The sequence below is a fragment of the Pseudopodoces humilis genome, chromosome 2 (genome assembly GCF_049639895.1).
Source record: "Pseudopodoces humilis isolate 2021_Gansu_Grassland_sample_001 chromosome 2, ASM4963989v1, whole genome shotgun sequence".
In the NCBI taxonomy this organism is placed as follows: Eukaryota; Metazoa; Chordata; class Aves; order Passeriformes; family Paridae; genus Pseudopodoces; species Pseudopodoces humilis.
The window spans coordinates 62,997,244-63,012,337 of NC_142201.1; the positions used below are offsets into that span (position 1 = coordinate 62,997,244).

The 15,094-nt window shown below is 42.0% G+C and overlaps 1 protein-coding gene and 1 long non-coding RNA gene across 3 annotated transcripts in view; one reads left to right on the plus strand and one right to left on the minus strand.

Moving 5' to 3' along the window:
- The window catches only part of DHRS12 (dehydrogenase/reductase 12), a 28,409-nt gene extending 22,811 nt beyond the window's left edge, over window positions 1–5,598 (minus strand). The window contains exons 1-3 of the mRNA XM_005516341.3: window positions 5,480–5,598; window positions 4,748–4,881; window positions 2,124–2,206 (exon numbers count right to left, since the gene is read on the minus strand). Coding sequence (XP_005516398.2) covers window positions 2,124–2,206; window positions 4,748–4,881; window positions 5,480–5,535 — 273 coding nt within the window. The 5' untranslated portion in view covers window positions 5,536–5,598. The remainder of the gene's footprint in view (window positions 1–2,123; window positions 2,207–4,747; window positions 4,882–5,479) is intronic.
- Window positions 5,599–9,129: 3,531 nt separating this feature from the next.
- LOC148184860 (uncharacterized) lies at window positions 9,130–13,147 on the plus strand. 2 transcript variants are annotated; one of them, XR_015771900.1, is made up of 5 exons: window positions 9,130–9,398; window positions 10,185–10,277; window positions 11,827–11,844; window positions 12,417–12,590; window positions 12,724–13,147. It is a non-coding gene; the product is annotated as an uncharacterized LOC148184860 (long non-coding RNA). The 2 variants fall into 2 exon arrangements; XR_015771901.1 differs by having other exon boundaries at window positions 12,420–12,590.
- The last annotated feature ends 1,947 nt before the right edge of the window (window positions 13,148–15,094 follow it).

Here is a 15,094-nt window from a genome sequence, read left to right on the forward strand (position 1 = left end):
TTTTAACAGATTAGGAGAACGTTCCAGTTCCCAGATCTAGGGGCAGGTGACTGCCAAATAACTCTATTTCAGCACTGCACTCCAGCATGTACTGTGGAAGATAGAAAAAATCTTCAGTGTATATACTATAGTAGGATCTCCATCCAAATTATCAGGAAGAGCAAGTTCAGCCTGGATACAGCTTGTCAAGTTGCAGATAAAGCATTTTATTATCTCTCTGGATTGCTTCTGAATGAGCACTTATAAAGAAGGATGTTCTTGTGGACTCCTTATTAAAATACTCTTCCCAGTGCAGTCACGTGTCCCACAGGGCCTCTAGTGCAGCTCATCTAACACTTCACTGAGAGCTGCTCTCTGCACAAGTGTCCTGTCCCCAGGGTCACAAACAAGTTCTGCAGTGCCCTCATACTCTCTCCTGACTACAGAAATTATGGGTCTGCAGCCTATCAAAAAGTTGGAATGCAGTAATTATGCTGCCTTTAGAGGAAGAATACTATTTGCCTCAAGTTCTTTTCAGCAAGTAACAGAAAACAGAACATGAAGGAACCTTCAGAGGTCAAACTCACCTCTCTTCCTAGGCAGTCTGACTGCCTGGGAACAGAGATAACCACCAGCCTTACTATAGCCACAGGATTACACAGCTATAGACAGCTGGAAAGCATTTATTTCTATGTAAGGACTGATCTAATTCACCTCCATTAAAGAACTGAAGAGTAATGCTGGTTGTGTCACACTAGGGAGCTGAAATCAAAGAGCAGAAATTTAGTCAATATGACATCTTTAAACATAAAAAAAGTTCAGAATTTTGGATCCACATTAAAAAGTATTGGAATAAAAATACTGTGTACAAGAGGCAAGTCATTATTTAAAATGAAGACAAGTCTCCATCCAAGTACTGTAGGTTAACCCTGGTACGTAGTTCAGCCCCATACAACCCTATTTACTCAAACATTCCACTCCCAGTGGGAATGGGGAGACAATCACAAGGACAAAACAGGCAAAACTTGCTGGCTGAGATAAAGTCATTAATAAGTGAAGCAGAACTGAGTTTGAAAACAAAGTGAAACAAGAAATTAATTCACTACTTCCCACTGTCAGGCAGGCATCTAGCAATCCCCAGGAAAGCAGGACTTTATACTATGCAGCAGTGATTTGGAAAGCCAAACATCCTATCTGTGAATGCCCCCCTTTTACTCCTTCTTCCTCCCAGCTTCTGCTGCTGAACAAGATGTCCTAAGGTCTGGGGTGCCCCTTTGGTCAGCTGGAGTCGCTGTCCCAGTGTGACCTCTCCCATCTTTTTGTGCACCCCAGGCTGCTCACTTGGTGGGGTGGTGTGAGAGTGAGAATAGGCTTTGATGCTGTGTGAGCACTGTTCAGCAATAACTAAAACATGGGTTGTCAACACTGGTTTGGTCACAAATCCAAAGCATAGCACCAGTGGAATGGCTAGAAAGGAAATTAACTCTATCCCAGCCAAAACCAGGGCACCAAGATAGAAAGATAATGACTAGTGAACTTCTCCATAAGCAAACCCTCCTGAACAATTAATGAAAGCAACAGTGACAGAGATGTACTGTAGAGTGATATATACAGAAACAAAAAGAATGTGTAACAGAGGGAAGGAAAAGGTATTACAAGAAAAGGAGATGAAAAGGCATGTAGAACACAGAATTAGGACCACACACAGAACTTCACAGAGCAGCCAACCTTAGCAAATCAAGAACATGTTATTCAGACGCATAAAACCTTCATTCCAATGCTGCAGACTCATAAGTGTTGTTGCAAGAGCGTTGCAATGCATTAACTTTTAAAAGCCTCAGCCACATAGTTAGGAATAGTAAGTAGGACATCAAAAGTAAATCAACAACAAACATTAAATAAAACAGCATGCTGCTGATGATGTTACTAATCACAGAATTCATCACCTAATGAAGTTAGGTGTTAATCACTTCTAATCCTTCGAATTATAAACTGCTAAATGTTTCCATGTCTATATGAAAATACTATTAAAAACACGACAGCAAGACGTATCTCAAGGAATAGTAAGAGTATCTCAAGGCCTCTGGGGTCTTTAATATTAACAATCTTTCTAAGAGTAAACAAAAGACTAAAAAACAATTCACCTGATTGCCCGTTTCTGTCACTATTTCCTCCTTGGCAACTTCAGCCCGTTCCTTATTTCGGCAAACCAGATGAACTGTGCCACCTGGTGGATTGCGACAAGAAAAGCATTTGATAATTAATTACTAACTGCATTTGGGGGAGACATCAGCGTTTTAATTAGGTGAGATAGTGGACGTAGAAAAAAGCTGGAACATTTCTGCTTGGCTCTGGTTCCTGTGAAGGGAGGCAGGGTCATCATGCAAGGCTACACACATGGAAAAGGCCACTGCACTCTAAGTACTGTGCTCAAACCATTTCTGTCAAGCCTGTACATCATGTTTAGTGGGTGAAATACCAGAGCTAAAAGGGAAACTGAAGCTAAGGAATCTGTATCATAGATGGTTTTTTTTAATATATGCCTTAGGAAGTTCAGTAAAGAGCTTGAACAACACAAGTGAATGGAATTGCTCTGTGAAAAGGAAATAAAAGCACCAGATACCAGAATTCTCAGCAGTGGGAAATATGACAAGGACTATGGCCTCAATTGCAGCTTGGGAGGCTCAGGTCATCTGAATTATTTTTCATCAGAAAAATAATTTTCCAGTAGTTTTCTTCTCAATAAGCAAGGTTTTCTCAAGAGGATACATAATTTGCATCCTTGTGGCTATCAGGCAGCGAGACACAGCAATGGCTGGTTTCATATCCTGTTGTCTGCTTCAAGTGAGATGCTGGACAAGGTGACCTCTTGAGGTCACTTCCAACCAACTTTTCCATGAAAGGAGGATACAAGGCAAGGTTCTTCTCAGATACCTGGATACTTAACACAGTCTCATCACAGCCATAAAAAAGAAAGCTCTCAAACACAAGACTAAAGTACAGCTAGGCAATTTTTCTTTTCTTCATATTCTCTGATTGTTACAAGACATGTTTTAATTTCAGTCATAGGAATATGTATACTCTTTACTTCTGCCTGTTTTTAAAGGTGTTTTAGGGATTGCTAGCAGTCCATCTTTAGAAAGCTCAAGGAATTAATCCCTAATAGAAACATCATTAATCCATAATAGAAACAACAGCTGTGTTGGGTCACACTTCTAGTGCCCAGAACCCAAATGCAAAACACTGAGCCTACCTCGGGATGACACAGTCACACACTGCACAGCCCAGTCTGAGGTGTGATAATGAAACCTTTCCTCTACAAGAGAGGTTTTCCACTGAGCACCAGGACAGGGGGGAAGTTTAGGTGTGACTGATACACTAGGAAAGGAATTAAAATGTATTTTCTTTAATGAAGATTGTATCTATTTGAACTTAAGACATAGGAACAGTCAGAGTAGTTGGGAGAAGACTGGAAGCTGGAAGAGCAGTTCACAAGACATGGAGTAAAGCCCAAATCCGAATATCCATAAGACACCAATTCAGAAAAAAGCTGAACTCAGACTACAGAAATTGTCAGCAAGACCATCATTAGTTAGAAATATCTGAGTGTTTGAAGGTAAAGCCGACACAGCTTGATTTTTCTTCTGCTGAGTTGGAATTCCTTATTTTCTTGTTGCAGCATACTTGAAGAGATTCAACTAGAAGCCTGAGCCCCCAGAGCTGACTCTGAGTTTCAAAGTGAGATGTTCAAGGATGGGACCAGGAAGTCATTTAAACTTCATGTGAACAGCAATGCCCATACAACATATCAGACATGCAGTCTGAGCCCAAGGCTGTTCTGATAAACATGGTGACCAAATCCCATACAGACCCAGACAGCTTTCCAGCTTGCAAAACCTGGTAGAATACCCCTTTGTGAGCAAAACCGGTCACCTGACAAAGCAATAGCTACATAAAGTGATTATGTACAATAGCAGTAGTGGGAACCTGAAATCAACCACATACTGGCACTGATGTACATCTTTAACCCAAAGACTCTTTGATGCTAACAGTTTTGAATTAGTTTCGTTTAACTGAGTTATACTTTCCTTCATAAGATAGTTACAAAACCTAAGCACACAAAGACAGAAGAGTCACAAGCTCCTCCCTTTCATTCTATGTGCCAAAACTCCTGTCACTCTTGCACAACAGGAATTATTTTGTCAACTCTGTAAGGGATTAGATTTATCCTTCAGCAGCAGCTAGGCCCAGTTCATACCGTGTCCTTGCGTACAGGGAGCAACATAAAAAAATAATTACATGTAATCAGTCAAAGGGCACAAACTCCAGGGTATTAAGAACAAGAACAGCTACACTGGTTTTATTTATGCTCTCCCATCTTCCTTTTTGTAAAGACAATTGTTTTCTTTCACGGTATGACACATTTGCAGATTCCTCAGTTCAAATTCAGCCAGGCTGCTACTCATACCAAACTATCCTTTAACAGACACTGATCCATCACCAGCATCCTTAGATACCACTATAACACATATAATTTCAGTAAACATGCACTTGAAAAACATTTGCTGATTCTCTCTGCTAATTTGGTTTCCTTATCCCAGTTTGCACCGCACTGATTGTGCTTAAACCTCTAACTCTCCCTAAGAGCCCTGTGAAATGACCCTGCATCCCAGAGATTTGTGCTTGTGTGTAAGTGCTGGAAAGCCAAACCCACTTCCTTCCATCTTCTCTGTAAGCCTCCTGGGAGCTCCATGGCAGCCCTGCTCACCTCTCCTGGCTATCTCCTTGGCCGTGGCCTTGCCAATGCCACTGTTTGCACCAGTGACTAGGAAGGATCTTCCCGCAACATCCACCTCTACATCAGCTGGGCTGAAGTGCTTGGAAGCAGACTCGTAACCACCTCTGAACAAATGAAGAGACAGACACCTGTGAGAAACTAGAAGCGAGCCCTTCCAAAATAAACACACGTGTTGATTGTAAAGAACTTTCACAGCTCAGCACCCAGTAATTTCCCCATTTACTCTCTGTACTCATGAAACGGACTATGAACACCAGCGACAGTGACATCGATGTATCATAGTATCATTAAGGTTGGAAGAAAGTCTTTAAGATCATCAAGCCCAACCATCAACCCAGCACCACCACGTTCACCCACGTCCTCAAGTGCCGGATCCAGATGTTTTTTTCAACACTTCCAGGGGCGGTGGCTGCACCACTTCCCTGGGCAGCCTGTTCCAGTGCTTTGCAATGAAGGCGACAACTCGCGGTGGCGTTCGGTCGCCCCAAGCCACCCAGCCCTGGCCTGGACCCTCGTGGGGCGGGCAGGGCCGGGCCGCCCTCACAGCGGGGCTGGGATCTGCGCGCCTCGGCGGGGGCGGGCAGCCGTCCCTCAAAGCACCAAACAAACACGGCCTCGCCGCGGACACACAGGAACGCCCCAGCCCGGGCCCTGCGCCCGCCCCACGCCGCCTCCCGGGCCCCGGGCGGCCGCCGCCCGTACCTCGTGTACTCCCGCAGCCCCTTGACGAACCACACGGTGTTGCGGTACCAGGACATGGCGCTGCTGCCGCCGCCGCCACCCCCGCGGCCGTGCCGGCCCCGCCTCTGCCCTTACATAAGGCGCCCGGCCAGCCCTGCCGCGTTAGGTAAGGGCTGAGGGGCGGCCCGGCCCGGCCGCGGTGAGGGACGGTGCGAGGCAGCGCAGCGAGTGTGACAGTACGGGCAGTGGTGCCACCTTCCTCCTCAGCAGCAGCCCGTGGGCTGGTTCTTCTTGTCCTTTCTGTTTTCTCCCCTTCTGCATTAGCCATGAAAGACTGCTGTAGGCGGCTGTGCCTGGCGAAGGTGTGGCAGACGAAGATTGGAGCCCTGGGGAGATGCTGTTGCCAGCTGAGCCGGGACTGCAGACGGGCTGTTGTGTTTTGGTAACGGGGAGCAGTGCTGCAGAACCTAGGCCTGCATCCTCTGCCCTGGAAAGCTGTCAAAGGGATGCTCCCAGAGAAACATGAAAAATGACGTCGTGCTACATGAAAGTAGCATTTTGCATAACAAATCCATTAAATACCTAGCTCCTGCTGATGGAGTGAAGTATTCCAGTATGGAAAGGGTACACGAGTGGCTGTTGCAGTAAGGGGAGTGAAATTCAAAATGTTTTCAGTTTTATGCTCTTTGGACTTAGGAAGTCCAAGAGAAGCACTTGGAGTTGCACATCTGGGCAGCCCATGTTAGCCATAAGGATATTGTCATTATAGGTATAATTATAGTTTTAATTGCACAAAAGGTCTGTGCACTTAGAAAGTTCAGTGTGCAAGCTGGATAAAATCATGTATTTTATGGAGTATGCAGGGCCACATGCAGAGAAACTCCATTGGAAACTCCATCTAAGTTTTCAAGAGCTTAAGTTACCTGATTTTAATAGTGCAGATAGCAGAGAAATGGGAATATTCTCTCTTTTTTGATCCTCTGATATAGCCTGATACTTCTTTTTCTAAATCTCTTCGCTCTGGCAAAGGCCTTGTACTAAAGTCATTCACTTTCTCAGCACAATGTGTCAGTATTCGGCTCATACAAAAAGCATTTCCCACCGTGAAGTTACAACTTTTGAACTCAGCCCTGTCTGCTTCTAGGGTACATTACATGTGAAGTAACAGTTTCTAGAGGGCAAACAGACACATTTTCACAGTGATACTTTCTTCCATGCAGAGGCCATCCAGCTACATGTTGTACATGTTGCCTTTTAATGAAATACAAAAATGCTTGATCTTAAAACAATTGAAAGATTATTGCAAATGTAAATAGAGTAAGACAGATTGTGCTTTATTCCCTTGCCATTTCTGTGTTTAACATATTTATTTCTTAAGAACTGTGATTATGGCCTAGTAAAAGCAAAATGGATGTGTTTTGTTTGTAGTTGCAGCCTGCATTCTCATAAATTGGGAATTTCATCCCTGCAGTCTGCCAGCCTCTGAAAGTAAACAGGGTGCATGCAGATACACAGAATTCCTCACAGGCTGAACCATTTGGAGTGTGATCAGCATGATGCTGGATGGTGCAGCCCTGAGGTGCTAACCAATATGAGTATGCCTGGCAGAAGCTGTCCATGAGTCAGACACGAAAAGAGATCATGGCTGGCAGAGAATGGAAGCAGCTCATAATATTTTGGGGGTTAAGCAGTAATTGGCAATTACAGCACATTACTCATATTGAGATTACAGAAGATGTTTGAATGTCATGTTGGCTACCGCTGTCATCCTGTACATACACAATTTTCTCAGAGAATATTATGTAAATACTGAAGTGCCCCTACTGTGATGTTAGCTGTACCCTTCTAACAAACTGAATTTTAAGGAGATTTTGTAAATGCCCAGAAATTATGTCCTTGCCAGAGTGCACCAATCCCTGAGCACATTCAGCTGTGAGGTTTCTGCTTAGAAACACTTGTTTTTTCTGTACTTAGGGGCTAAGCTTGAACCCAGAAATTAACTGACACAGTGCACTGTCTGTCTGAGCAGCTTCATAGAATCGGTCAAGGTTAGGAAAGACCTCCAAGATCATCAAGTCCAACCTTCACATCAAAAGCGAGCTGTTGCATGCTGTCCTAGCACCCCCCTTGATGGTTCTGTTGCCTCATTTCATCCCCTGTGGTGTTTTGCTTCTGTATGGTTCCAGAGGCAGGCAGCTGTAGAGATTGTGTAAGTGCTCTCTGCTAACCCAGCCATTGTAGCACGAAGGGTTGTGCAGGAGAAAGGCAAGATGTGCTTTTGCCAAGAGCTGGGTGCTGCTAATGAAGGGCCTGCACCTCAGTATCCTCACAGGCAAAATTTCTGCCCACTTCAAAAGTTTTTACCACATATCTTGCCTTCTCTACTGAATTCTAGGTTGATACATCTTGTTAGCTGAATTAGAACCTATTCTGGAGCTTTGGAAATTCGAAAAGTTATAGAGTCTGGTTTCTTTCTTGACTGCTAGTATGTTACCAATTAACTCCAACAGGACGCTGCTCTGAACATAAGGGATATTTTTAGACAAAGAATTTTTCTCATGGATTGGCATCCTACATCTCAGACCCTCATCATATACCAGCCAGCAACTGGTATATTTGTGTGATATATAGCTGAAAGTGAGAGAGCCAGAGTCTTTTGAGCTCTTAATATTTCCCTCATTTGAGCACAGAACAAAATGGCTTCACCCAGGCTAATAACCACAACTCAGTGTTTATCCCTGATAAAACATATCCAAGTTAATTCTTACCCTATATCTATGCTATCAAATACTCCATTGCGTATTCCCAGGCTCTGATCCTCTTATTGCCCATAGGCAAATGATTGTTGATGCCCAGGTCACAGTAGGTATTAAGCAGATATTTCTGTCCAAAAAAAGCTCAGATATCACTGGGGAAATAGTTTGCTCAGAGGGTAGTTTGTTCCCAAAGACTACATATGAGGGTGCACCAGGGTTAACACTGCACAGCTTGGCTTGGCACTTGTGGTCCTGCATTCTGGTGCATGCATTTACCAGTGTACAAATTGCCCCCAAGCCTGTTATGTAAGCCCTCCATGACTGCAGGTAATCCTCTAAGTATCATCAAAATTCTAGAGTGCTGTGGCTGTGAGCCTCCAGACAATAGGATTTTTCAAGGAGTAATGAGTTGAGAATCTCAATTTTCTTAAAACACAAGAGCTGGTGAGAAATACCTCTCTGGCACTCAGCTGGACTAACGTGAACAACACCTTAGATTTGATCTGTCTTTGTACCTGTCAAATAGCAACTAGTTTTAAGCAAAGTTTTAATTACTTCCAGCACAAAGGAATGGTGAAAATGCTGATTGCTGTTAAGGGCTGTGCATTTCAGTGTGCTTCATATTTTCTTCCCAGGAGACAGATCTAAAAGTAAAGTACTCAAGAGCTGAAAAGCAATTATATATTATACAGGATGTTTAAAACAGCTTCAAGGCCATTTTGCCAATATCTCTTTTTTTTTGGTTTGGTCTTAAGGACACCTGGCTCCTTTGCTTGCTTCCTTCCAGAGATCTAGCAGGCTGTTGTGCATTCTCTCCTTTCCTTGCAGTTACTAATTTTCTAATTAAGTCTTTGTGCCTGCTCCCATTAGATCAATCAGAACTGATTCAGTTGCCACTGATTGCAGTGGGAACAGGCTCAGGCTTTAAGGGCCAGGTTTGCAGGAAAGCTCAACATCTATAATTGAGGTTAGGTTTCCAAAAGAAGTGGCAAGTGTGTTCAAGCCACTGCTGTGGGAAATGCTCCCAGCCCTGTTTTTACCATGCTGGCCTCAGCTCTGGATGTAGAACACTTGGAAACTCTGCTTCAGAAATTTGTACTGCCCCAGTCAGTGCAAGAGCTGTCAGCAGCCTGGGGAGAGGCAGTTGACACTTGTCCTGTTGTCTGGATGAAGCAGAGGGTTTGGTGAGTGGTTGAAGAGGAACATAAAGTGCCTGAGATCTCAGGGACATGTCTGAAGTGCTTCTGGTAGTAGCAGGGTGAGAGAAGCAAAAGCTGCTCATCCTGAATGCAGGGAGGGGTTGGAGTTCTGGCCTGTTTTGTGAACAGTAGGGTGTTTTCTTTGTTGTGTACCCAGGTCATCACCAAGTTTGCCAGTTGCTGTCATCAGCAGTTTTGTTTCTAGTGAAGAATAAGGCTTTCCCCAGACCAAAGAGCCTTTTATTATTGAGGAACAAGTGTGGCAGTATGTCATCAGATCTATCATTCATTGCTCGGGGCCAGTAAAAGGACTCTCATGTTGTACCTTATCAGAACCACAGGCTTGCTTTATCAACTGCTGAGGTCCCTGGTCTCTGGGAGCCTGCAGGTCTTCCCAGGTTTAGGCATGTTCTGGGGAAGAGAGGGGCTGCTTAGTGTCCTCCCAAAGTGGAAAGAATTGGCTGGGAGCAGCAGCTAAACGTGTTGCTAACCTAGTTAATCTCCTATATATCAAATAACTTATGCAAGCTGAAGTGTATATAATTGCTTTTAAAATAATAGGGTGGCTAGGATATTTTAAAAATAATAAAACCAAAATGATATAATTGATATGCATCCTAGAGAATGATTTTTTTTTTAGTTAGTAAAAATATTTTTTTGATTCCCATGACTGAAAAATTCTTTATGTTCTTACAGTAAACAACATACTTGAATGCATACATGTTTGTTTCTAGGCAGTAATGCAGTTATCTATACTAACATTTTCTTCAGCTACCTGTTTTTCTTCTTACTGCTCTTCTACTGGATCTTATTGTTCTTACTACCAGCTGTTGAACAAGAATACTCACAGGCTTATTGACTCAGGTGAGTCCTGCTACACTTTTTTTTATTCTTCTGCAAATCTTACTGTTTTTTAGCATTTTATTCCAGCCTAGTTGTTACCAAATTGCAGATGATATCTAGTGTCTCGTTAAAGGACTTTTGGATTTGGGTTCTTTTTCCCTTTGAACTGAAGATTGACGAGAGGGAGGCTAGTTTTCTCTTGTTCGGTCTCAGTTGTTTATTTTTCTCTTATCAGCATTACAAAGTACAAAGAGCTACGTGCACTAAGATAGAAAAGGGGTAAAATGGCTAACAAAGATCTTCTTCAAGGTCTTTTATATGTCCATTTACCCAATTAACAGATGACAACTAAATTATTTTTATTAGTGACCCAATGACCCAACACCTGTGTGCTGCGCTGCGGCATTTTCTACCCAATCACCTACTACTACCCAAAAACCTCTAGGAGAAGAACATGAAGAAGAAAGAAGAAGGACAAGAGACAACACCCTAAATCCTCCATCTTGTCTCTTGTTCTCTAAACTACTTTTTCACCCAGTGATTTAAAAAACTTTTTAATCTACACACTTACACTTTTCCTATCTAACTTTAGCATTTGTTCTCATGTATCACTATGAAAACATGCTCATGAATTTCATATTATATGAAATTCAGTGTTTTTTTGAATCCTATAACTAACTATTAGAAACAAGGGCACTCAATCTGTATCTCAGACTCCAACAATCTAGTAGAATCTAGGATCCTCCAAGAGGTATCTACAAACAGAGGAACACACACACCAGCTTAAATGGTTGCTGTTTTGGTCAAATGCCAAAGGAATAGTCTGAAGTTCTGTGTCTTCAAACAGTGCCTGTGCTGTTATAACAAAACCTGCAGATATATGTGAAATTTATCCATGCAAGGCTGTGGAGCCAAACTTTGCCACGCAAATAAGTGACAGACCTGTTTACTTAGTCTTATTTCACCTTGGCATGTTGGACAAGTTTTACAAAAAAAAACCAAGTTTACAAAAAACACTGAAGTAACTCTTTGTTTCTGATACATTCTGAAAATAAATAGTATTTGTCATGAACTACTATTGTGAAATCCATGCTGAAGTAGAAAACAATACAAAAGTAAACAGTGATAATAAAAAGGTGTTGTCTATAGCAGCTTGTGAGTAAGAGTGAAAAGTGGATTTTTTTTTTCCTACACTGTTTGCAGCCTGTGTACCCATTTCATATTACACTGAGAGGCTGAATTTTTTTTTCAAAAGGACTGAGAATCAAATCCATAAAATGTTATTGAAACAGACATTAAAGATCCTGTAGTTCAACCCCCCACTGGTGTGGGCAGGGACACATTTCACTAGACCAGGTTATTTAGTACTCCATGCAACTTGTCCTTAAACACTTCCAGGGATGGGGAATCCACAAATCCTCTGGGCAGCCTGTTCCAGTGCCTCACTACTCTTACAGTAAGGAATTTTTCCCTATTATCTAACCTAAACCTCTCTTTCAGTTTGAAGCCATTCCTCATTTTTCTGTCACTACATGCTCTTGTCAAAAGTCCCTCTCCATCTTTTTTGTAGGCTCCCTTCTACATGCAGGTATGTAACTCACCTGGGCATCAAGAGGACCTTGTAAAAAGTAAGCTTTCTCGTATGTTGATTTGCACACCCACAGTTTGCATCTCTCACGTTTGAGCTGCAGCATGGGGAAGGGAAACATGGATTTTTCCTTTCCTTGAGTATTACTAATTGTACAGAAGAGTCAGTATGGCTGAGATTCAAATCTGTGGGCGAAATCAGTCTCTGATATAACTATTCATCTCAGTGAAATTACAGCAGGCTTGATTAAAATTATCATGACTGGTAAATGTAAAGTACCTTAATTTTTAGACTGCAGTCACATAGGCTTATGCACTTACACTGATTTTTATTCAAATGAGACATTTGGTAGAAATTCAGTATTACAAACACATACACACGATTTCTCAGAATTTCATACAATTTGTTCAGAAACCTTGCAATATGACATTGTTCTTTTTGTACTTTTTGTACTATGTGGTATCAGATGGCACTTGTGAGCCTTTTTTATTTTCCCTCAAGTATTATACTTTCTAAAAATGTTGTCTGTTTCCTCCTATGGCTAATACCTGTGGGACTTGCATCTACTCCAGCAGTGAACAGAAGCCTGAAGAAACCTATGCCAACAAGCAACAGTTTCAAATTGCAGTCCTGATGTAACAATCCTTTCTGTATTATATGTAGAACATACAAAGGTCCTCGTTGTGATGCAAAGTCCCTAACAACTAGAATTTAGAGAAGATTAATTATCTGAGAAAATATTCAAGGTAACTTACAGAAACTGGTCTAGTTTAAAATGTTGTACAATATATAGGAGTTAAAATCAGTTTAATCTTTGTAGCCCTTTGCTTGTAAAGTCAAAGCATTTAGGATCTTTTACATCAACCGTTTCTATTTCAGGTTCTGGGACATTTGAAACAGGTCTTGGCATAAAGAAGCAGAAGCTATTCTAGGTTATTTTTTTTCTGCACATTTACCTTGTAGTTTTAAAGTCTGTTGTCTTGGGACCTCATAAAGCTCAGAGTAAGAGCTCTGTGAGAGAGATCATCTTCTCTCACAGCACAGCGTTCCGGTTTCCAGTCCTGAGAAGATGAGGCTTGTGATATGTCTGATGCTCTTCTTTTCTCTCTTCTTTGGGCCAGCAGTTAGGAGCTGTCTGTGTTCAACGTTTGGAGTGAAGGATTGCTTGTCTGTCTGCTGCTTCTAAAATAGCTGTGGAAAGCTACTCTCTAGAGCTTTGGAATCTTGTGCCTATTGCTAAAGAAGGTGGAACAGTGGGAGGGCGACTATACTGTGGGCAATAAACTGTAATAAGAGTAACTTATTTCATGGCTTCTGACAGTGCACTTTTATGAATGTTTATAGAGTCAGTGTGTACATCTAGAATTGTCTTTGGGTCTTCATATTATTAGATTTCTGTAATACTCACAACCAGCAGTGAGCAGGCTATCTAATCTGTTGAAATAATATGTATTTTTTTTTTCTTTAAATACTGGAAACAGACCTTTCCTTCACAAGAAGGGGAGATGATTTAACTGAAACACAGCTGGTTTCCTGCATTGTAGTCAACATTGAGTGCATAATAATTAGCTTAAGGGTGTATTTTCAGTTTTCCAGTAGACCTTTATATTACTGTGGAAAGAAAATTAACATTTTCCATTTGTAATTTCAGTCTAGTGGCAAAATTAAATTTAAACGTTTTAAGGTGTAGTCTATTTGCAGCCGCTTGACCTTTGGGCTGTAATGACTTAATTCCCCCTAGGCTGTTTGCCGAGGAGCCACGCCTACTTCTGCAGGGAGTGAGCATTTGTCTGGGACACCGTCAGTTTGTGGCAGTTCAAAATGCTGCTGCTTGCAAGTTAAGGTGCTGTGGCCCATACACATGTTCATAGCTTGCCCCTAAGTGAGGTAAAATGTCTTCAGTTAAACTACTTTCATTTAAGTTTGAGTGCTTCATTTAGCCACTGGGGCAACTTGAGAGAAACTATGCAGCTTCTGGTGGGTCAGAAGAGTCACTGTGACTCAGGTGTATCTAATCACATCCCAGACCATGTAGATTCCACCTGCTCATGAAACCTGCAAGATTCCACTCTGCTCAAAGTGCAGAAGGCATGCTCAGATCCCTTTGGGCACAGAACTGATGGCTCCAACAGTTTTGAAGGTGTTGATATTCTGACTTGTATGTGCCGTAGCATATTGATGTACACAAGGTAAAGGTAAATACTATCAATGCAGAATTTTTCTCTCTTGGTTGTTGCAAAGTGTTTTGTTTACTTTGTACAACTTCAAAATATTTCACAAATGTCTTTTCCCTCATTAATACCACCTCCAAAATTTTGTGTTTGTACCAACCAGGTACTGAATGCTAGCGCAGTGACTTGGCAGCACTTTCCCAAGATGTCAGTGGATGCACTGGGGTGTCATATCTGAAGAATTAATCCCCCCTGTCAGACTGTGGAGAATCAGTCACACTTAGCCTCCCATGAATGAGGCATAGGCTTCAGGTTTATTGTTGTGTGGCTGAAGTTTGGCAAATCATTGCACATCTGCTGAGCTGCTGTAACCATGCTCACAAAAGCACACAGCAGACACAAAGCAATGTCCCCTTACATCTCTTCTCCTCTGGGCTGAGCTAAAATCTCCCCTTATTTGCTCCGATAGGAGGACATCATCACTTGCTGTGAGGTCACTGGAATCAATTCAGACTTAAAAATCTGAAAAAATCTATTAGCCCTTAATTCCAGGTGATTAAGAATGATTCTAGCAGTATTTTGCAACAACAGGGAAGTTTGTACTGGAGCCCTGTGGGTGGAGCTACTTTCTTGTTAAATTTCTTTTACATTATAAAACTGAGTGTAATTTTCCAGTTTCATGCCTGTTCCAAGCTTCTGGGTAAAGTTCCTGTGTAATGATAAACAGTTGCTTTTTTGCATTTGAGTGATAGAGTTATGCTTTCTGATAGGCAATTTCTTAAATATTTTGGGTTCTTAACAAATGAAAGATGCTCTCCACTGAAGGTAAAATCATGTAGATCAGTTCAGAACTGAACCCTGAAATCCAGAAGCCCAAGTGGTGAGCCACTGTAGTGTTTGTGCTGGGAAAGAGGAATTCCACCATGGGCAGCAGTTATGTTTCAGAAAAGTGAGGGGCAGGGGAGAACATGTGGTAGAATACCTCTTTGGGAAACAGCCAGTGATTTTTCCCAGATCAAATCTGAGGCCCACAAGTAAAAGGAAAGGTTTCTATTGGTCACATTTCCCTACATACAACT